Below are 22,533 nucleotides of genomic sequence, written 5' to 3'. Positions count from 1 at the left end.
TGTGTGTGTCCTTTCCCCTTGGGGAAGTCTCTGCACACCCCAGCGTGAAGACTCAGGGCCGGGAGCACTGCGTCTCCCCCACACGCACACATGCATGGGACATGGTGCCAGGGCTGAGGGAAAGGGAAAGGCATCTTCAAAGAAAAGGAACCTGTCCATATCCCTTTCCCCATCCCAAGGAAAACAAAACTAAAAATAAAACTGGGTAATAAAAAGGCACCATGGGACAGAGGGTCAGGCTGCCTTCTGCCGCACGGAACATTTTCCCCTGCAGCATCTTTCCTAACCGGGATTTAGCCATGCGGAGAAGCTCGACTATCAATCCTTCAGGTTAACCTTGTCTCCATCTGATTCTCTAGGGTAAGTGTATAGTTTAATACTTGAGGTCCCCTTAAGGCTATGCATAATGAAGTTGGTTTAAAAAGAAAAAAAAAACACCTTAATTCCTGCTCCCTATCACTTCAAGAATCAAGATCTGAATCACTGAGCTGAAACGCCTTCCCCCCTTACCCTTGCCCCACACTCCCGGCCTCACTGGCCAGTGGGAACGTCCACTGTGGAAAATGTATTAATGTTCCTACCATGCAGGAGAATAACCTATGGAGTAATTAACAAGACTTGGACCTAAGGTAGAAGGTCGAGAGCAGGGGCCCTTCCTTGAATTAAAATTTAACTTACCCTTTATTGCAACCTACAAAAGCAAGTAATGAGCACTAACATTTTTATTTCTTTTAAACTGTCACTTAGGCTGTAGAGGGGATAATTACCTATCTCTAGTGTAGTAAGGTTTTATAACCCTTAGTGAGGCATTTTCTAATTTAATATTTTTACTATATTATCACAAAACCTGTTTCTGGAAAAAAAATGATCATGGATTAGCAGCCATTTTCCATAAAGACAGAATGTGTGTGTGTGTTAGGATTCGGCTTCTTTATGACCTGATTCTTCTGAAGGGACTCGCAGTCCCGCAGCTGAGGGAGCCGTGGGGTGCAGAGGCCCGAGCGGCCCCTCAGTGCGCCGGGGGCGGGAGGCGCGCAGAAGCAGCCGGCAGCCCGCCTGTCACCCCCCCCCGCCCCCGCCCGCGCTCCTTTCAGTCCTGCACGTGCTCTTCCCGCGGACTGCAACAGAAACCAGTGCCTTCCCCGCTGCTGCTGGGCCCGTGGGTACAGAGGGGCCGTCACACCTGCACGGCATCTGTGCAGGGCTCTCACCGCACTAGGTCGGGGGCCTGCAGCACTGGGCCCGGCCGCCACACTCCCCCTCCTTCGTCCCGGAAGCCCCGAGGCTGCCGAGCCATCCCTGAGCTCTCCCGGCCTGTCCCTGCGGCCAGAGGCCGGCGCAGAGCGGGAAGGAAGCAGCAAGGCCGCCGCTCCCCGAAGAAGCCGGCCCGGCGCCCAGAGCACGCGGCGTTCTCGGGGCAAGGGCTCCGCGCCGGGAGTTCGGAGCCAGTCCCCGCCACGGGCCCGCGGGGACTGACGAGAATTATACCCAACGGTTTGCCCTTGATTCATCTGAACCTGTTCATTTGTTGCTTCATGGTGCGCGGGGGGCTCTTCCTAGACACACCGGACCCGTCGCAGAGTGCGTCGTGGCCCTTCCTGCTTTTCCATCGGCTCCCTCTGCCCGCACAGCCCGCGGCCCCCCGCGCGGCCCCCAGAGGTGGCGCAGCACCTGCTCCCGCTTCGCTCCGGCCCTGGCGGAGCCACGGAAGAAGCACGCAAAGGGAAAGAGAGGCGAAGGGTTCCTCCCGGCCCGCGCCTTCCTGATCCAACCGAATCCTTAGGGGTCAGTGCAGGAAGCGCCGGAACAGAAATTCCCTGGCCGCCAGGCTCTCGGGGGCCAGACACGTGCTCTGGCGAACCACCGGTCACGTTCCTGGCGCCTGCGTTCCGAAAACAACGTACTTCCCGGGGCTGCGGAAGCTTGCGAACAGGGTTGGGGCGGCCCCTGCTCCGTGCGCACCACCTGTGCGCGCCCGCGCGACCCTCGGCAGGTTGCGTGGAAGGCTGCGAGGGCCAGGCGACAGCAGAAGCTCCTCCTCACGCTGAACGCGACTCCGCCGTTCTGTGACCGCCACCCACGGGCCCCTGGCCCTCCGGAAGCCCCGACTGCCCTTCCCTGCGGCAGCATTTCAGTGATTTGAGGTCCTCCCCTAAGCACACCTGTTCTTGGCCAGGTGAAGAGAAACCGTTCCTTCCTGCTGGGATGAAGCCTAGACCCCCCGACGCTCAGGCCCTCACGCCCTCCACGCCAATCCTGACACGCCTGGCGTGGCCTCGCTGGTCCAAAGTGGGCAGAACGGGGCTCTCTTCCCTCCGCCGTTCTCAGCACACACCTCCCCTGCCTTCACGGAGCTTCGGCTCCCTTCCTAATAGCGACTGAACAAGATGTCTTGCCAATTACTGCCTGACACATACCAGTGACCCCAAACAAAGGGATCCTCCGGACCCCGACCCTCTGAATGCTTTGTGGTCAGCTCCCCAAAACATGAGACACAAAATGATACCTCCCTTTAATCTTTCATTCCTTCTGCTTCCTCTGACCCAGATCCATCCTACTCTGTACCAGTAACTTCACAGGTAAGAGAAAGCTGTGTGAGAAATGCTTCTGTGACCTAACAGGGGAAATATATCGATCCACATGGCAAGCGATTGCCCTGTGCTCTTTGGGGGCTGTGGCAGAGGGTAAACCCTAGCACGTCACAGGATTGAGGCAGAGACACGTGCTGGAACCCGTCTCCCAAGACTGGATCGTTAGGGACGCGAGCCAAGTGAAGAGACACATGCAGCTCTTTGGACAACATACAGAAATTATGACAGTAGAAAATTTAGGATTCCTGAAGGTAGCCAGGAGGTCAGCACTTAACGCTCCCTCGCTCTCCTCCCAACATCCCCTGGCAACAAAAAGTGGATCACAGCCTCCTTCCCTGAAATCTCATCACAATTCCAGACCAAAAACCAACACACACACACATCCCCCCAAGAAATATGGTAAAAAGAAAAGAAAACAACCTTCTCTTACCTAGGACTTATTTCTTAACAGGATCAAGTTAGCAAAGTAGCAGACAGGACTCCAAGGATGCCCACATCTACCGCTAATTACCTAAATCTGGAGACAAGGCCAGTCTCCACGCAGCTGCCCGAACCGGCCACGAGGTGGCGGTACACGACGCGGTTCTCAGGACTCGGGCAGCGGTGTGGTTCCCAGCAAACTGCGCCCATAAATTACCTAGTGTGTCTGCTCTCATCACCATCCTCCCAGTGCTTGAAGGAGACTCTAGAAGGTCTGTTCCAATTCACTCTTTTGGTCGGGTCAGAACTAGGTCCTTCAAACCTCTGCAAATGCTTTTAGCCCTGCAGCTTTAAATTACAGATGGTGACACGTGGCCTCTGGCCTGACTCCCAAAGATCAGACAGACTTGAGATTTATAAATGTTCAGAGAAGCAGGTTGAGGGCCCAAACAAAGGAACTGAAAGGCTCGGGAAAGGAAGGAGAGGGAAGAGGGCCAGGGAGAGACAGAATGAGGGCCGAATTGGCACAGGGTTCCTCGCTCGAGCTCCTTCCTGGTTCCCAAGTCAGCTACGCTCACTTTGCTTGAACAAGGACGAAAAATATTTGAAACTTCTGTCATCCCTACTGCTAGCTTTGAGTCTCCCAAATTCTTCTAAAGAAAAATAATTTACCTTGGTGGATTAGCAAAAAAAAAAACGGTCGTAGTGGCCGGGGGTGGGGGACGACACTGGCACTCTAGACAAAAGGGACGTGGCCTCCTTTCCTGTGCATTAATATTCCATATTCCTGGGATGATTTCCACTTTCACAGTTTGACTGTTTTATAACAGATTTGATGCGAGAGAAGACAAATGGCCTCGCTCAGGAAAGACGACAAATCATCTCACTGCTTTTAGCAGGGTTTTCTCTTTATTTTTATTTATTTTTATTCTGTGGCTGGGCTGCAGAGCTCTCTGCCTTGCTGGAGATGTTTAATATTAACGGCAGGCCCCCGCGATCCTGGCAATAGAGTTGGCCGGTGTTGTGTTTACGGTTTGGTGACTGCTGGCTTCAGGAAGATGAAGCTCCTTGTTCAAACAGCAGCTCCTCTCACAGCTCCTGTTAAAAGCCCGGGGATGCTTCACTGCTTAGACGTGACTCACTTCCTCCGGCTGCACTGAAGGGGAGACTGACACGCGAGTTACGTTTGTGTCCCTAGGCAGCGACCCAGGGCCTGGGGGGCGGCATGTGCTGCATCTCTCAGCTCCAGTTTAACTCCTACTTTTGGGGGTCAGAACACACGGAAATTAGTGAGCATGTTTACTGGCAACCCACAGAGTTTCAGCAAGGCTTTCTAGTACTCCTGGTAATCAGCGGGAGGACTCGTTTAACTAGGAGCCCAGTACCACTCCAAACAAAAGCAGCAACCACAGAGCACACAAACGCCCAGCACCAACCCCACCGATGCTGTCCTGAGGGCAGGGTGGAAGGTACCAGCGGGGCCCTCAGGGCCAGGCTCCTAGCTGCTGACCCCCAAGTCCTGACACTCTCCGCCCTGGGGTGAAAGGATCTTGTGGTCTCCTTTGCTCCTCCTCCCTCTTTGTCTTTTTCATATTCCTCCTGGCTAGGAGTGTAGACCTTCTCCCAGCTTCTGTTCTTGGCCCTCCTCTCTTGCCTCTCCCACCCTCCCCTGGCAACCTCATCCATGCTCTCAGCTCTAACAATCTCCAGGCCGGGCTCCAACGCCCTCACCTAGGCACTGTGCCCCTGGCCCTGCAAGGCTACGCTGGCTGTCACCTGAACTGGCTGTCTGTTAATAATGGCAGCAAATTCTCTGTCATTCACATCCCACACTTAGGTGCTTAATGGCAGGAAGCTCCAAAGTTACAGGTATCGATATCACATTTTCTGATTAAAAAATAAAATACACCCTGAGACAGAGCTCTGGCTTGGACAGTTTACTTATGCTAATTGATAGAATGAAAACTGATGCCTTTCATCTGTCAATCGTCTTTGATTTTTAGTAGGATCCTTCAAAGAACTTCTTCCTCTTCTCTGTAAATCGGCAATTTGGGGAAAAAAAAGGCTTGTCCCAGACATCTGCCATGTCAACTTTCCCCAGGAGTAGCAACCGGGGCCCCGCAGCCTCCGGGTGTCCACAACAGGGCATCTTCCCCAACCTGGGTCACCAACCAGCTGCTGAAGCCAGCAGTTTGATGACCCTGGCCAGCTAGAAGACTCGGTTTAAAAAGCCTCACTGCTAAGTGCAAAATGAGTAGTTTGCATCTCTGCCCCTGGCAGCTGGGGGGGATCTGTTCCGTTGCATGGCTGTGTGCCTCCTGGTAGGACTGGGAGGTAGGCGAGGAGACGGAGTGCTGCCAAGTGCATGTAGGAGAAAATGTGTATCGATTTCTTCTTTCTTATAAAGGAGCACAAAGCGCTGAAGAACAATTGCGCGTCTCTGCAGCATTTCACATTCCACGTGAGACAAAGGCCCAACCCCCCACCAGGCTGAGAAGCAGAAAGGGGAACCACATAGAGCGGCAGTCCCCTGGGTGTCAGCAGCCACCACGCTGTCCAGGTCCACTGCTGGGACTCCAAACACCTCGGGCCACTAACTCCTCCCGTGCCTTTGATCAAGTAATTTCCCTCACTGGGCTGACGCTGCCTCATCTATATGGGAGAAGAAAGAGCCTTCAGTCTTATTTACCTTTTAAGTGGAGGTGCCCAGAGGGCAAAAGAGTTAATGTTTATAAAGTGTTCTGCTCCCCAGAGGGAGACAATGGATAAAACACAAGGTGTGGTTATGGCTCATTCAAGACCTCATTTCCAGGGTAGTTAGTAATAGCTTCCGTTACAAATGCAGCGCTTCCCAGCACCTTGAACTCAAAGTACAATGAGGCAATGCCCCTTATCTAAATATCCGTTTTTGGTTTGACACTTACTACCAACACTAAAAATAACAAAAGGTAACCAGGGACTGTTATGCCTTGCTAATGCAGGTCCAGAATCCATTCCACACTGTTTTCTTCTTAAACCAAACAAATCCGAAAGCAGTCCAAAAAACTGACCTAAAGCTGTAACTGGTCATCACAAAGCTCTGTCTATATTCTCCATGTTTCCATAGTAACTAATAATTTGTAGGAGGGCCACCAGAAACCAAACCCCGTGTAGATCCCACAGCCAAGATGGACAGGAGGAAACCTCCTACAGAATACAAAGTTCATGGTGTGTGCTATTGGAAGTGATAGAAATACAAGAGTGTTCTTGAAAGATCTTTCCCCAAGGTTCATCCTCCATAAAAATGACTTCAAAAACTCTGTAAGGGCTGGGAACAAGAAGTCCCAGAGCTGGACTCTTCATTTCTGGGGATCTTCCAACACGGCCAAGAGTTAAGAACAAAATACAGAGCTGACGCTCAAGTGTTGTGTTTTGGCTTGGAGATGGAACCCACAGCTAACTAGGGGCACGACCGGGGGGTGGGGGGGCTGCTGGGAGGGGGACGCGAATGCAGTATGCCATCTGGACAGGTACGAAGTGCTAGGGGAGCCAGGGAAAGGATATTAAAGGAGTTAGAGGATTTGGAGATTTCGGTAAAAGAGGCAAAAATGTTTGTTCACCTGTCTTATAGGACTGTTTGCAAAAATAGTCCTACCAGCAAATTGTAAACAGACTTATAAGCTGAAAGCCTTATTAAAGGCATTTCAGACGGGAGACCTACAGCCAACTTTTTTCAGGTTTGCACAGAAATGGATATGTTTGTGCTGCAGGTAAAAGGATGATACAATATTTACCCACTTGAAAACATACATTTTCTTTATTTAGATAATTGTACAGATTACATTTAAAATAGTCCTTCTCAGAAACAAAAAATTTAAAAGAACATTGCGTTCTCAAGACTCTCATGAGCAAGGACTATTTTGGCTTTGTCAAGAAGGAGATGAAGCCACAGAGGGAAGCCTCCTCTGGGTCATGCCGCATGAGCGCGGGGGCAAAACATGCTCAGGTGTCCTCCTGCATTAGTTCTCTAGCTTGGAGAGGCTGACATCAACTGGGAGAAGACATTATATGGCTTTGCAAATAATACCTGTGCTACAAAAATGTTATACAATAAGTCAAGATAAAACTGGAATCAAGGGGCGCCTAGGTGGCTCAGTTGTTAAGCATCTGCCTTTGGCTCAGGTCATGATCCCAGGGTCCTGGGATGGAGCCCCACATCGGCCTCCCTGCTCCACGGGAGGCCTGCTTCTTCCTCTCCCACTCCCCCTGCTTGTGTTCCCTCTTTCGCTGTCTCCCTCTCTCTGTCAAATAAATAAATAAATAAATAAAATCTTAAAAAAAAATTAAAAATAAAAACTGGAATCAAAATATATTATTCCAAATGTATGAGCATAGAACTTTGATACAAAACCAAATACAAGATTACAGTAAACATATGCACACTACTTTGATTTACAAGTTAAGCATTCTTTTTTTTTTCTTTTTTTCTAAAGTTTACTTATTTAAGTGATCTCTACACCCAACATGAGGCTCGAACTCACAACCCTGAGATCAAGAGTCGCATGCTCTTCGACTGAGCCAGCCAGGCACCCAAGTGTTCTAAGCAAGAAGAAAACCCCCAGCAAGTGCTTTTGTGAGCTGTAATAAATAGCATTAAAGAACAAATAAAGTAGGGGTTAGTAGAGGTTCAAGGAAGATCAAGCCCCCCAGCTCAGTGTGGAAGGGGGATCATAAGTCTCCCTGGAAAGGCTGGTGTTGGTCAAAGACTATGAACATCCCAATGGGCAGGGACCAAGGTGGGGAAGGGGTGAAGAGACGCCCCGGGTTAAGCGAGCAGAATGAAGAGACAGGAGTGCAAGGAGTGGTTGGAGGTGGGGGGGTATTGTGGGGACAGCACAAGGGTGTACATACTGAAACGTGATGAGGGGAGAAAGGGAGCAAGGCCTTGAGGGCCAGGGTCAAGAGTACCTGTTCGATTCTATAGGCAACGAGGACTTGCATGCTCCAAGCGGTATACTAGGAAGGTCTCATCTGGCAAGACACATAGCCCTGATTAGATCAGACAGGGTGGTTAAGAGACTGTCGGTACAATAGTCCATGTGGGAAGTATAAAAAAAAGTCTGACTCAAAAAGAGACAGAGACGGACAGTAGAGGCCACTGAACATATTATCAACAGGTGAGCAAAATAAGAAAAAATCTGCAAAAAATATGAAATATAGTATATAACCATAACAGACAGAATTCATACAAATGGCAAAGAAAAACTAAAACCCAAAAGAAAAATAATGAAAGGATAAAGCAGGAGTATGAATGATTAATAAATACACAGACTCTTCAAGTTTACTATTAAATGAGAAAATAAACATTAATTATTTAATTCAGTGCCTAACACAGTGTAGGTCCATAAAGTGTCACTTGTTATCAACTTATAAAAAAATAAATAACTTTTAGCAAATCAAAATAGAAAATACTTTTAAAACATAACCCTCCATATTACCAAAGGCGTAATGACAAACCTCAGCTGGTAAGGGAGCAGGGGCATGTAAATTAGTATGACCTATCAAGAATCATTAGAAAGTTACACCTTTGACCCAAGAATTAGCCTTCTAAGAATCTATTCTAAAGACACAGCAAGACTTAAAATATAGATTTCTGTACAAATATGTTCATTGCAGTATTACTTAAAGAGAAATAAAAATAATCAGAAACCTAAGTGTCCAACAGTATTTCATAATTGGATATTATAATATTATGTCTTTTAAAAACTTAATGGTGTTAAAATGCATACAAAGTTAACCAGAAAAAGGGATTCAAACATATATGCATATTTTTATAAAACACATACACAAAAAATTCTGCAAGAAAACCTATAAAAGTATTAATGTTCAACTCTCATTAGCACGTAACAGATGAATTTTTCTTTCTGTATTTCCAAATTTTCTTCCATACACATGTATTGTCTTTATTACAGGAAAAAAAAAAGATTGTCCTAAGGAAAGTAGGTGACAAGCACCCGAATATGGAAGATGTAGAACTGTAAGGGCAAGGTGACTGAATACTCTAACTCAGGTTTCAAAGCTGATTATAAGATTTAGGGTCTTTGTAACCAGAATGCTATAAGCATAAGAGCAGGTCTGGAAATTCAGTGATTCATACTAAGATGTGAATGACTTGTTAGGCACTTCCCCCCCACCCCAAAGCATCTCTATTTTAAAAGAAAAAATCATTTTAATCCAAACAAGTCTCCCCCGCCCATCCCCAAACAAGTTTCAAATTGAGAGAAAGGTTCTTATATGTATATTGAGGATGGGGAGAAGCAGCTTCCCTCTGGCACATCATTCCCAAACATTTCTAAAAGCTTGCTGATGCCCTGGAAATAACAGCAGGTTTGAATTCACATTCCTAAATGCACAGACCAGCTCAACTACTTACTTGCTATTTAACTTGGGCCAGTCACTTAATAGCTCTATGCCTCAATATTCTTTTTCATTTTTTTAAAGATCTTATTTATTTATTTGAGAGAGAGACAGACAGAGATAGCGACAAACAGCATGAGCGGGGAGGAGAGAGAGAAGCAGACACCCTGCTAAGCAGGGAGCCCAACTCAGCGCTTGAACCCAGGGCCCCAGGATCATGACCTGAGCCGAAGGCAGATGCCCAACTGACTAAGCCACCCAGGTGCCCCTTCTTTTTTTTTTTTTTTTAGAAGGAGGTTCAACACCCAATATAGGGCTCGAACTCACAACCCCAAGATCAAGAGTCACATGCTCTACTGGCTGAGCCAGCCAGGCGCCCGTATGCCTCAGTATTTTTTTTTTTTTTAAAGATTTTATTTATTTATTTGAGAGAGAGAGAATGAGAGACAGAGAGCATGAGAGGGAGGAGGGTCAGAGGGAGAAGCAGACTCCCTGCCGAGCAGGGAGCCCAATGCGGGACTCGATCCCGGGACTCCAGGATCATGACCTGAGCCGAAGGCAGTCGCTTAACCAACTGAGCCACCCAGGTGCCCCGCCTCAGTATTCTTATAAAAGGCAGACAATGTCAAGCACTTCAGTGGTTTCTTTTAAGGACTGAATGAAAAGGTACATGAAGGGCTTAATGCAGTGTCTGGCACATAGTAAGTGGAATATGATGTTATTACTCTGTGTCATTTCATTGCCAATCAGAAACAGGGTAGCAGACTAAGGGCAGATAACTCAGCACAGGATGAATGCACTTAGAAACAGAAATGGTCTACATATCTTAGCAACCTAACGTTGGCTCAGTGATCATTGTGGGAAATGTAGGACTTAATCTAAATTAAGGTGAAAAACATTTAGCTATTGCCTACCCACTTGCAAGCTGTGATTAATACAATATTATAAGATACTGTATTTTAAAAGACAGTAATAATAAAATGCCAGAACTTAAAAACAATAAGTCCTTAAGAGAAACATTCACAACCACTTTAAAGAATGTGAAAGATCCCTTTGGGGGAAAAAAAGGATTCACAATCCTTTGAAGAAATGATAGGAATTTAACCGAAATGAGAACTGTAGTCAAGAAGCCCCATTTTGAGGAAAGATTTATCTGTTCAACATCTACAATCTCTTTCTAGAAGATGCGCTTTTATCACTCTACATCCTGCTTGGAACCAAGGCTTCAATTTGAGAATGCAAATTCACTAGAATTGTATAAGACCGAACAGCATCGAATCAGGAAAAACAGAAGAAAACAATCACAGTTCCTAATCCAGTTTTAAAATCCTGGCCCACGTCTCAGCTTTGAACTTGAGAATGTTTCCTTTGTCCTTTCTGACATTACCGGAGGAGGAAGGCCCCATGCCTCCTATCTCTGTGCTGGACGCCATCTTTAATGATGATATATGGGGGTCCTTTCCCCTCAGCACTGCTGGGGGGTCAAACGTGATGCCGCCCACCAGAGTATCAACAAGCGAATTATAAACTGTGTCAATCCGAGTTAATGCAAAGCTGTAATCCTCTTTAACAAGAGATCAAATCACTGCTGTGAGTTATGTTCATTCTGTAATCTGATAAGGAAGAGAGGGAATCTCTAATAAAAGAGTAATGGGAGCCTTTAATGACGATGGTAAAAGGCAGCACCAGTGAAAATATTGCTCTCGTTCCTGCTGATTAGATCAATGTTGCATATTTGCCCGGACTTGTTTCACCTGTCAGAATAACCTGTGTCTTTTTAAGAGATAAGAAGCCTCGAGAAAGCATCTGTATCTTAACCATTCTTGCTTGCAAGTTTTTAACCAACAACAGATGCTCTGTGGAGGGTACTTCTGGGGTTATTAGCTGATGTGCTCTCAAATGCCAAGCAAACTACACCAGAATCCTTCACCATGACACAGTACACACTGCTATTAAATAAAGGGGTAAAGTAGGCAAATGGAGTAAAAAAATGGCCTAAGTTAACCTCTGGGTTATCAACTGGGGGGAAAAAGAATATCATCAGGAAACTGGTAGAATGTGCCCATGTTTAGGGTGCAGACCCACACACAAAAATGGCAAGCCGAAGATAATATGCCTGTACGAATTCTATTATACCAAGGCACCTCAAGAATAACGTGGCAGTGATGTTGACAAAGCACTTTACAGGGCTGGATTACCTTTGTACATTTCCTTTCTAAAACTCCAGATGTAAAACAATAATGTATTTGGTGCTTAGTGGTTATCATTAAAGGATCCTCTCCTTGTTCTTTTTTAACACCAGCAGCTTCATAGAAGGAGTGGGAAAAGTGGTTCTTTATCGTGGGGGAGAAAATGGGGGGCTAACATGGAAATTCTTACTGTTTCTATTGAGAATTTCAAGTTCTTTCCAAAGGAATGGGGTACCTATAATACTGCTATCATTTTTGTAATAAGGAACAAAGCTTCTCAGGAAAACTTAATAAGCTAGCCTCAAAACGGAGGGTCCCCGAACTGGGTTTATGTAAGAGCCGTGGTCCGAAGCAGCAGTGGGTGCGAGGTGGACACCACGTTTCTTTGGTGCGCTTCCGGCCGCTAGCTGCCGCGGAGACCCTTACTGGGCCGACAGCCAAAATGCTCTGGGGGGGGGGGGACATGCCCCCCACCCCCCGACAGAGTGCGTGGTGCATGTGGATTCCCTTCCCAAATCAGAAGCAGTGGCCACCAGTTAGGAACGTATCTTGACCTGTCTCAGGTCTTACTCAGAATTTGCTTCTCCCGCTTGTCACACCAGCATTTTATATCTGACCTACATCAACACAACAAATGAGGAAGAATTAACTTCTTTTTTTTTTTAAAGATTTTATTTATTTATTTGACAGAGAGAGAGAGATAGCAAGGGCAGGAACACAAGCAGGGGGAGTGGGAGAGGGAGAAGCAGGCTTCCCATCAAGCAGGGAGCCCGATGTGGGGCTCGATCCCAGGATGCTGGGATCATGACCTGAGCCGAAGGCAGACACTTAACGACTGAGCCACCCAGGTGCCCCAAGAATTAACCTCTTTAAAAGTCTTGCCTCAGAGCGTCTTTCAAAAACAGGCAAAAAGGGGCACCTGGGTGGCTCAGCTGGTTGAGCGACTGCCTTCGGCTCAGGTCATGATCCTGGAGTCCCGCGATCAAGTCCCGCATCAGGCTCCCTGCTCGGCAGGGCGTCTGCTTCTCCCTCTGACCCTCCCCCCTCTCATGCTCTCTCTCTCTCTCAAATAAATAAATAAAATCTTAAAAAAAAAAAACAGGCAAAAAACCCAGATGATTATTTCCACAACCTCCAAATTCTTCATTTGGTTAGAACCATAATAAGAAATCATCTGAATTACTTCAGACTCTCTCTGCTCTAATAGTACCCCAGGGGATTCACACCATGTAAAGTAAGTTCTGTTTCTAAAATGTTGATAAGCTTAGAATAACTTCAGTCCTCAGAGAAGCAAACAGCAATCCTCCTGTTAACCATGTAAATATCACACTGACCTGTTCTTGGTGGTAACAATATGCTTAGAGGGATTCTCTCCCAAAGAGACACCAAGCCTTTTCTCCCCCTTAGCCCACTAATAACCCTGTCTCTATAGTATCACACGATACTTTGCCCTCTTAGCAAAGATGACCCCAAAGGGCAAACAGCAGCCGCTCTGGAGCTGAGCTGCCACGTGCCAAGAGTATCAAGGGCTTGGCAGTCAGTGGTCATCTTTAGGCTCCTGGTAATCTCCTTCCTTGCATGCAAACATGTAACACATGGGCAAAGCAGGATTTCTTTGGTTTTCTCTCAATACGGGGGATGTTCAGCAGGTCTGCAACAGAAACCACCCGCCTACCTCCTAATGGAGTAAAGATCTACTGGCCCAGCACATATAAAGTATCAGGGGTTCCATGAGACTTTCACTAACATGGGCAACCTGAAAGCACATAAATTAGTATCCAAAGTGCCCCCAAAGGGTAATGTGGTAACATGGGGACACAAACTGGCTACTCTGCATGTAAAAGGTTTTTTAAAAAAATAGATCACTTGAAGAAAATTCCTAGCATGAGAAAAGAATATATATCAGCAGAAATTAAATAGATAACACTACACAGACCACATCACAGGAGAAACAAAATGAAGATGCCATTGCCTTTTTAAAGATCCTTTTAAAGATAGCACTTCTCTCTCCACTAAGGATATTTTAATACCCCATGTTAAAGATCTCTTCTATCCTCTCCCTTAATGAAAACTATGTTCCAGTTACAATTCAATTTGACCAAGTACAAATTTTTTTTTAGCTCAAATTGGATGATTTTAGCTGGGGATTCAAGAACGAGTAAATAGCACTCAGATTCTGTCCCGCTTCTCCTCCAAAAAAACCCAAGCACTGGGGAATTTAGGCACGTGTAGAACAATACACTGGAACCAAGGAACAAAGAGAAAGGGTTCTTTCTCCAGACCTGGCTAAGGTAGGAACCACAGGTGGAGCTGCCGCTGGGAATAAGAAATCAAAAGTGCTGGAAAATGTATGTGTATTTTATCACGATTAAAAAAGGGGGCAGAAGGTAATGGGAAGAGACACTAGTTCAGTACTAAAAAGCCAGTTTTATCCATACGGTCCACAGGGCGGAAACCAAAAGGAAGACATCTTTCATTCATATACTTCAATATAGAAATAATCAGCACCTTCCCATTTCCTTGGTATATTATATATATAATCTTCAAATTGAAAACGTCCTTTTTTTTTCTGTTGATAAAAGGCAGTGTAAGCTAACTGTAGAAAAATTTCAAACACTATGGAAATACATAGACTAGAAAGTAAAATGTGTTTTCTATTCCCCTCCACCCAGCAACAAATATGTGGAGTTTGATGCCCATTATTTCAGAGCTTCTTTTTAATGTAACTTTTTTTTTTTAAATGTAACTTCTATGAATGCATTCTCATGGCAAAAGATTGGACCAAAATAAAAGCATAAAAAGTAAAACACTGAGTCTCCCTCACCCCCTCCCTCATGCCATTCCTTTCCCCACAGGTAAACATTGTAAATATTATGATGTGTGGTCTTCCCAGACACTTCCCTAACCACTGTAACATATACATACATATGTGTACATATATGTCTGTTTAATCTCTATCTTCAAAACATAAGTGGATCAAGTTAAAAGCACGGTTTCTTTTTCTAGTTAACAAAATAATGTGGAAATCTGACAGTATAATTGGTTTTTTAAGATTTTATTTATTTATTTAAAAGATTTTATTTATTTATTTGAGAGAGAGAATGAGAGAGAGAGAGAGCACGAGAGTGAAGAGGGGTCAGAGGGAGAAGCAGACCCCCCGCCGAGCAGGGAGCCCGACGCGGGACTCAATCCCGGGACTCCAGGATCACGACCTGAGCCGAAGGCAGTCGCTCAACCGAGCCACCCAAGCGCCCAGTATAATCGATTTTTTAAAGGTAACACTTTGGGCACTTGGATGGCTCAGTCATCAGGCGTCTGCCTTCGGCTGAGGTCATGATCCCAGGGTCCTGGGATCGAGCCCTACATCGGGCTCCCTGCTCCGTGGGAAGCCTGCTTCTCCCTCTCCCACTCCCCCTGCTTGTGTTCCCTCTCTCGCTGTCTCTCTGTCAAATAAGTAAATAAAATCTTAAAAAAAAAATAAAGGTATCACTTTTTTCCTATCATACATACCTATTTACTCAAAAGATGGATTATAATATAGTATTTTGTAGCTGAACATTATGTTATACAGCACCACTTCATCCTTCAACAGCTGTTTATAATTTCATTGAATGAATTTACTGTGATTTATTTAACAAGTTGTTTATTGAAGGTCATTCAGATTGTTTATTTTCCCCCATTATAAACCATGTTGCAAAAGATTCTTCTTTTGTTCTATATTTCCTATTTACTTATTTATTTTTAAATAGTTTTTTAAGATGTATTCATTTGAGAGAGAGAGAGAGAGAGAAAGAGGGGGGGAAGAGTGGGGGCAGGGGCAGAGGGAGAGAATCCCTCAAGCAGACTCCCTGCTGAGCATGGAGCCGGATGTGGGGCTCAATCTCATAACCCACGAGATCATATTTATTTATTTTTTTACTGAAGTATAGTTGACACACACTATAAAGATTGTTAATACAAATATATTTGCTGACTTGCTATATTTCCTTAGGTCAATTCCTAGAAGTAGATTTTTCTAGGTCATCAGTTAAGTATACATTTAAAATTCTGACACACATTGCCAAATAGCCCTCCAAAATCATTTTGCCAAATACATTCCCAACAATGGTATATGGAAGTCTCTGTTTCCCCATACCATCAACACAGGAGGTTACCAATCTTTTAATGTTTTATAATTTAATAGGGAAAAAATGAAATCTTTTAATTTGCATTTCTTTGATTAATGAAGTTGACAGTCCGTTTCTTAGCTATTTGAGACTTTTTTTTATGATTTCTAAGTTTACTTGTTGACATGCTTTGCCCATTATTTTTACTGGGATTCTCAGAGACTTGTAAAAACTCTTTACATAGTATTTTACATAGTAAAGAAAAATATCATATATTGAACTTTCTCTTATCAGTCTGTCATTTACCTACTTTTTTTTTTAAAGATTTTATTTATTTATTTGTCAGAGAGAGCGAGCGAGCACAAGCAGGGGGAGCGGCAGGCAGAGGGAGAAGCAGGCTCCCCGCTGAGCAGGGAGCCCAATGTGGGACTAAATCTCAGCACCCTGGGATCATGACCTGAGCTGAAGGCAGCCACTTAACCGACTGAGCCACCCAGGCGTCCCTGTCATTTACTTATCACTTTGTTTTCGATGTCTTTTTCAGTGTGACTTTCAGGTAGTCAGATCTATTAATTATTTTTCCTTATGGCTTCTGGCCTTGGTGTCATGCTTACAAAGTCCTTCTCTATCTCAAAATCATAAAAAAAATTCTCTATTCATAATGCATACCAAGAATGACATATCTGTAACTTAGCAAAACCAAAACTATTCATTTGAGGAAAAGTACTATACACTGATAACAACTATGAAAGTTTCCAATTCCTCAGTGATATTTTGTGGTACACAAAGTAGGAGACAAAATAGTACAGTAGCAGATTGTCACCAGTTATGGAATTACCTAAAGAAAAACGAAGTAAGTCAAGCTACGATTGCCTTCTTTTGTCCTGAGAATTTGGATACGAGAAGCAGAGAAACCTAATGCCCAGTTCCTTTACCCACAGTTAATCTGGCTTATTCAGACTATGCAGCACGAGCAGTAATGTGGATAAATGCCTCTTCTCCTTAGGAAACACAATGGGAATAGAGTGCACTGTGGTAAAAACACATGCTCAGTTCTCCAGCTACAAGACTTTTATTAAATTCCTTGTTAATGGGCTAAACGAGCTGAAGAACAATGCTGATAATAAGCAATCAGTCCACAAGGGACAGCCTTACTCCCCCCCACAAACACTGAATGCCAGAAGGACTATTACCCAACAAACATTCCCAACCCCTTCTCCCTTGCCTGCTCTACCTGAAGCAGCATGTAGCACAGTTCTAACTAATGAGATATAAGACGTTTGGAGGGGATTCTGGGGAAGCTTTTACTTTTCTGATAAACAGAAGCAGACAGATCTGACACCACTTCTTTCCTCTCTTCTTCCTGCCATGAACATGTTTGATGGCTAAAACTGCAGCCGCCATCTTGGGACCACAAGGGAAAGACTAAGAGAAGCTGGCCCTTATATCACTGAGAAGAGAAGGGAAAACCACTGCCAATAATTGCATGCTGCCCCTAAATTTTTTCTGTCAGAAACGTAAACTCATTTGCTTATGCCTCTGTAGGCAGGTTTTAAGATTCTTGCAGACCAAGTCCAACATAATCCTAAATTAATACAGTCATTTTCAAATCATCTTTGGCTAGCATTTGGTAGCAACCCTCAGAAATTACAAGTGAATAAGTAAGATTCAGGAAAACTAAGTGCCCCTGGGATATTAGGTGATTCAAGAAAAATGCCAACTATGAAGGACAAAAAGTTGTTTCTAAATGATCTAGTAGTAATACTGTATTCAAAAGACGCCACTAATATTATACTGGGTTTCACACTTTATGCCTGGGGTAATAATGTTTCCGTAATGGGTTTGTTTTAGTTTTTGATCATCTAGTTTTCCTTTCCTGTTGATACAATCTTCCATGTTGTCCCGACAGGAATTTTAAGTTGCACTCAATTTACTCTGTAATTTCAAAAAAACAGACTAGATCCAGAAATAAGTGGAAACAAACAAAAAACCCCAGCCAGACGAAGGCATTCACTTGCAAAGCACAGGAGAGCATGTGAAGTCACAAAGTTCTGAGTATAAATGTACTCAGAACCCTCCATAAGCTCTTTTGTACTCAAAGTACTGAACAAAAGCAAACAAAAAGTAAGTAATCATTTTGTTCACCTCAATTTGCAGATCTACTACTTTTTAGGCCAGGATAGAAAATCTGATGAGGTTTAATAGCAAACAAAATACTCTCAAATAAAAAGGTTAAGTGTACTTTGAAACATAAAGCTGGCAAAACCCTTATGTGCTTACCCTAGGACCAATAATTTCGCTTGGTAAAGATTTGTGTTTTATGTTTACAAATGTCTACCACAGCATTATTTACAATAATTAAAATCATTTAAATGTCCAACAATTAGTGAATGACTTAAATAAGCAATATAAAAATATTATACAGTCATTAAAAATTTTTGAATGTAGTATACAAAATATTTAAAGAAAAAATTCAAAATAGAATATAATTTTAATTATATTCTAAAGAAAAACAAGAACATTCTCAAAGGACACTAAGACTAAAAGGAGGGGTGCCTGGCTGGCTCAGTCAGTGGAGCATGTGACCCTTGACCTCAGGGTCATGAGTTCGAGCTCCACGTTGGGTGCAAAGATTACGTTTAAATAAATAAATAAATAAATAAATAAAATGTTTAGGAAAATTGGGGGAAAAAAAGACTGAAAGGAAACATTCAGAGATGCTACACAAGTGGCTGTCTCCTACATGTGTATATATTTACACACACACATCTCCTAGCTCCATACACTGAAGAGAGCCTAGGAACAGTGAAACCCGGTGACAATGAACACCCTTAGCACACAGATCTTGGTTTCTAAATACCACAATCCACAAAAAAGAATCAGCGCTCCTTGGAGGAAGACTTGACTCTAGGGCTGGAACAGGGAAAGTTTAAGATAAGCCTAGAACACCCCGTTATGCCAGAAAGTAAGAACATACTCAAGGAATGGGGACATCTCAAGAGGACAAAAGCCAGCTTGAAAGGGCTTCCATTAACACGGAACAACTTCAAATAAAAAATAATGACAGTAATAGGTTATAATTCATTGGATAAAATAGGAAAGCATGAGTTCATACTGATATAAATGAATAAATGAATGGTAAATAAGTGAAAGGGAAGGAATATGGCTAAATAAGTAATATAGAAATACTACAATATATGGGGCGCCTGGGTGGCTCAGTTGGTTAAGCGACTGCCTTCGGCTCAGGTCATGATCCTGGAGTCCCGGGATCGAGTCCTGCATCAGGCTCCCTGCTCAGCGGGGAGTCTGCTTCTCCCTCTGACCCTCCTCCCTCTCCTGCTCTCTGTCTCTCATTCTCTCTCTCTCAAATAAATAAAATCTTTAAAAAAAAAAAAAAAAGAAATAGTACAATATAGTAGAACGCTAGCTAATATAGAAGGATACATTGTTTGCATACATTTCTATCTTGTTTCAGTTTATAAAATGAGCATGTACTTCTTTTATAAAAATACACACACAAAAAAAATCCTCAAGCAGCCTGAACAAACACAACATAATGCACATCTCTAGAGCAGTCTCTAAAGACATTTTTAAAAAGGAGAGAATATGCACAAAACCCCCAGCCACAGAAAGCAAGCACATGTGCTGTCCTGACACCTTTCTGTTCTAGAGAAAAGCCCAGATGTGCTAGGCAAGTGGCTAAAGTTAAAAACAAAACAGGAAAAACAAAAACAAAAACAAAAAAACCCCACCAGAGGCAGCATTGATATTTACGGAAATTTTGGTTTGGTTCTACAGTAATTATGGGGTGAAGAAATGTGACAAGGACCCTTGCTATGATGCCAATGACAAATGGTTAACTGATAAGAAGAAATGGACAGGCTGTAGAACAGGTCAATATCAGGCTGTCATGGAGCCATTTGAGACACATAATTAATCTATTACTCACCTGGCATCATCATTCATTGTAGTATGGTCAATAGGTGCCATGAAGCTCAGTAGCTTGCTGAGGACATGAAACCTAAATAAAGCAGGAAACAAACAGGCAGCGACATTAGTAACTTTTAACCTAGAAAAGGAAACACATTCCATGAGTTAACAAACTCCAGAACTGATCACAGGAGCATGTGACTCCTGAGTGGAATGGAGAACAATTCATAGGCACACACTAATCACAAATGTATTTCCCTCTTTTTCCTTAATATTACAGGGAAAAAGTCTCATAACAATGCATTGTAAATGACAGTAGATCCATTTACATCATAGTCTCAAAAAAGAGTAGACACACTTGTGCCCTTGAGCAATATACTAACCCTTAAACACTACTCCAGACAGAAGAGGAGGACTTGAGTACCCCATTTTCCTCCTCTAAGTACATCTTAATCATTTTTTAGTGTCATTACCAGTAGGTAGTAAGCACAGTAGTGGTACAAACCCAAATGAAATGCCTCACACCACCATCACTCATTAGCACTGGTTCCCTGAGTCAGAAAAGGCTTCTAGAATTCCACATCATCTCTATTCACTAGATCCAGTCTTTCATTTCACCCATCTTTAAATGAAGGAGTACATCTGAGTACATAACAAGTTTGATCCTTAGTCATGGTGTTATGGAAATTTAAATTATATCACTTCCATTTCCCACCAATAGAAAAAAAAGGGTATTTTTGTACAAAGTGCTTTGAGATCCTCTGATGAAAGGAGCTGAACAACTATATGACCTTATACAGACAAAATTATACCAAAGAGAATTCACAGGAGGTAGCCCTTTCTGTTCATTATAATAGAAGAGGCTGTATGACAATATGCATATTATAAAATTCTAACCAAAAAAACTCTACTGGGGGTCGCCTGGCTGGCTCAGTCAGAAGATCACGTGACTCTTGATCTCCCGGTTGTTAAGTTTGAGCCCCGTGCTGAGGGCAGAGATTACTTAAAAAATAAATAAAATCTTTAAAAAAAACCCCACAAAATTCTACTTGGGCAAAACAAAACAAAAATATGATATTTTCATGTAAATAATACTAGCTTTACAGTATTACAAACATTTTTACACATATCGAGTAATTTGATTCCCTATGGTATCACCCATAGCTAAGCCTCCCAAATTTCATTCTTTTTTTAACAAATGAATCTTACAATAATAATAGTGATGAGATTTTCCCCATTACAAGAGTAATGGAAAAAGTATAAATTCATTATAGAAAATATGGAAAAAAACCAACAAAGCACACACACAAAATGCATCATCCCTCACCTACAGAGAGCTGTTAACATTGATTAGTTATGTCTGTGTTTCATAGTCATTCTGTTATTTACACACACACACACACTTTTGTATTCTCTTTTTTTCACTTTGCATTGTAAGCATTGTCCCATAACAATATCTGGGTAGCTATATACAATCCCAGGAGCGGAAATACTATAATACATTTTTGAACATTTATATTGCTTCCCATTCTTCATGTTTCATAACATGCAAAAACAAAATCTCTGTACTTGTTTTTTTAAAATGTCTGCTACCTCCTAATTATAGAAAGTAATATATAATTATTATAAAAATGATTCAAATACAAAAATGTATAGAAAACTGATAAGCCACCTGCAGTCTTACCCCCAGAAATAATCACTGTTAACTAAAACTCTTTTTTTTTTTTTTTTTTTAAGATTTTATATATTTATTTGACAGAGAGAGACACAGTGAGAGCAGGACCACAAGCAGGGGGAGAGGGAGAAACAGGCTTCCCGCAGAGCAGGGAGCCCGATGCGGGGCTCGATCCCAGGACCCTGGGATCATGACCTGAGCCGAAGGCAGACGCTTAACGACTGAGCCACCCAGGCGCCCCTTAACTAAAACTCTTAAGTGTGGCTGTAGCATTTTCCATATGTAAGACCAATATAAACAACACACTTTTCACATAAAAGGGAGACTGTAATATACTTAATATTCTACATTATACTTTTTCCCACTGAACCATGTCATATTCTATTTTTTTCATAGTTGCAAAATATTCCATTGTGTCAATGTATTATAATTTATTTAATCTATTAATGGGCATTTATATAGACTGCTCCCCTTTAAAAACCATACTAAACAGTGTTAAAGTGAAGATTCTTATACATAAATTATTGCATATTTGTTCACATATTTCTTCGGGATACATTTTGAAATGTGAAATTGCTGGTGAATCAAAAGGCACACATATTGAAAATTGAAAGACTGAACCAAAATACCCTCTCACAGGTTATGTTAATATATGAGAATATAAATATTCACATAACCTTCTTACTTAAGTATAAAACATAAATATTATTAATAAATGCATTTTAATGTCTTTAGGCTTCACCAAACTTTGGTGTCCATCTGCAAAAAGGAATACTATTCTTGGCTGTCTACAAAGAGAGGTTTAATCCACTCTCTGGACAAAGACTATGAGCTCTACTCCACAGCTGTATTGTCCAATTCAGTAGTCATTGGCCACACGCGGTTACGTAAGCCCTTGAAACCGTGGCTAGTCTGACTGCTGCGGATGTGCCAAAATGAGAAGTGCACCAGATTTTGAAGACTCAAGATTAAAAAAAAGAATGTAAAATATACCATTAATAATTTTAAAATAGGGCGCCTGGGTGGCTCAGTTGGTTAAGCGACTGCCTTCAGCTCAGGTCATGATCCTGGAGTCCCTGGATCGAGTCCCGCATCGGGCTCCCTGCTCAACGGGGAGTCTGCTTCTCCCTCTGACCCTCCCCCATCTCGTGCTCTCTCTCTCTATCTCATTCTCTCTCTCAAATAAATAAATAAAATCTTTAAAAAAAAATAATTTTTTTTTTTTT

General features: G+C 43.0%; 1 protein-coding gene across 2 annotated transcripts in view; it reads right to left on the bottom strand.

Moving 5' to 3' along the window:
• Nucleotides 1-22,533, bottom strand: part of AATF (apoptosis antagonizing transcription factor) — a 102,964-nt gene that overhangs the window by 4,166 nt on the left and 76,265 nt on the right. For both annotated transcript variants that reach the window (XM_081805326.1, XM_081805327.1), the window contains one exon: nt 19,652-19,723. In XM_081805326.1, coding sequence (XP_081661452.1) covers nt 19,652-19,723 — 72 coding nt within the window. The remainder of the gene's footprint in view (nt 1-19,651; nt 19,724-22,533) is intronic.

This window comes from Leptonychotes weddellii, chromosome 15 (genome assembly GCF_054177405.1).
Source record: "Leptonychotes weddellii isolate Sample4059 chromosome 15, ASM5417740v2, whole genome shotgun sequence".
Taxonomy (NCBI): domain Eukaryota; kingdom Metazoa; phylum Chordata; class Mammalia; order Carnivora; family Phocidae; genus Leptonychotes; species Leptonychotes weddellii.
This window is presented reverse-complemented; position numbering and strand designations above follow the sequence as displayed.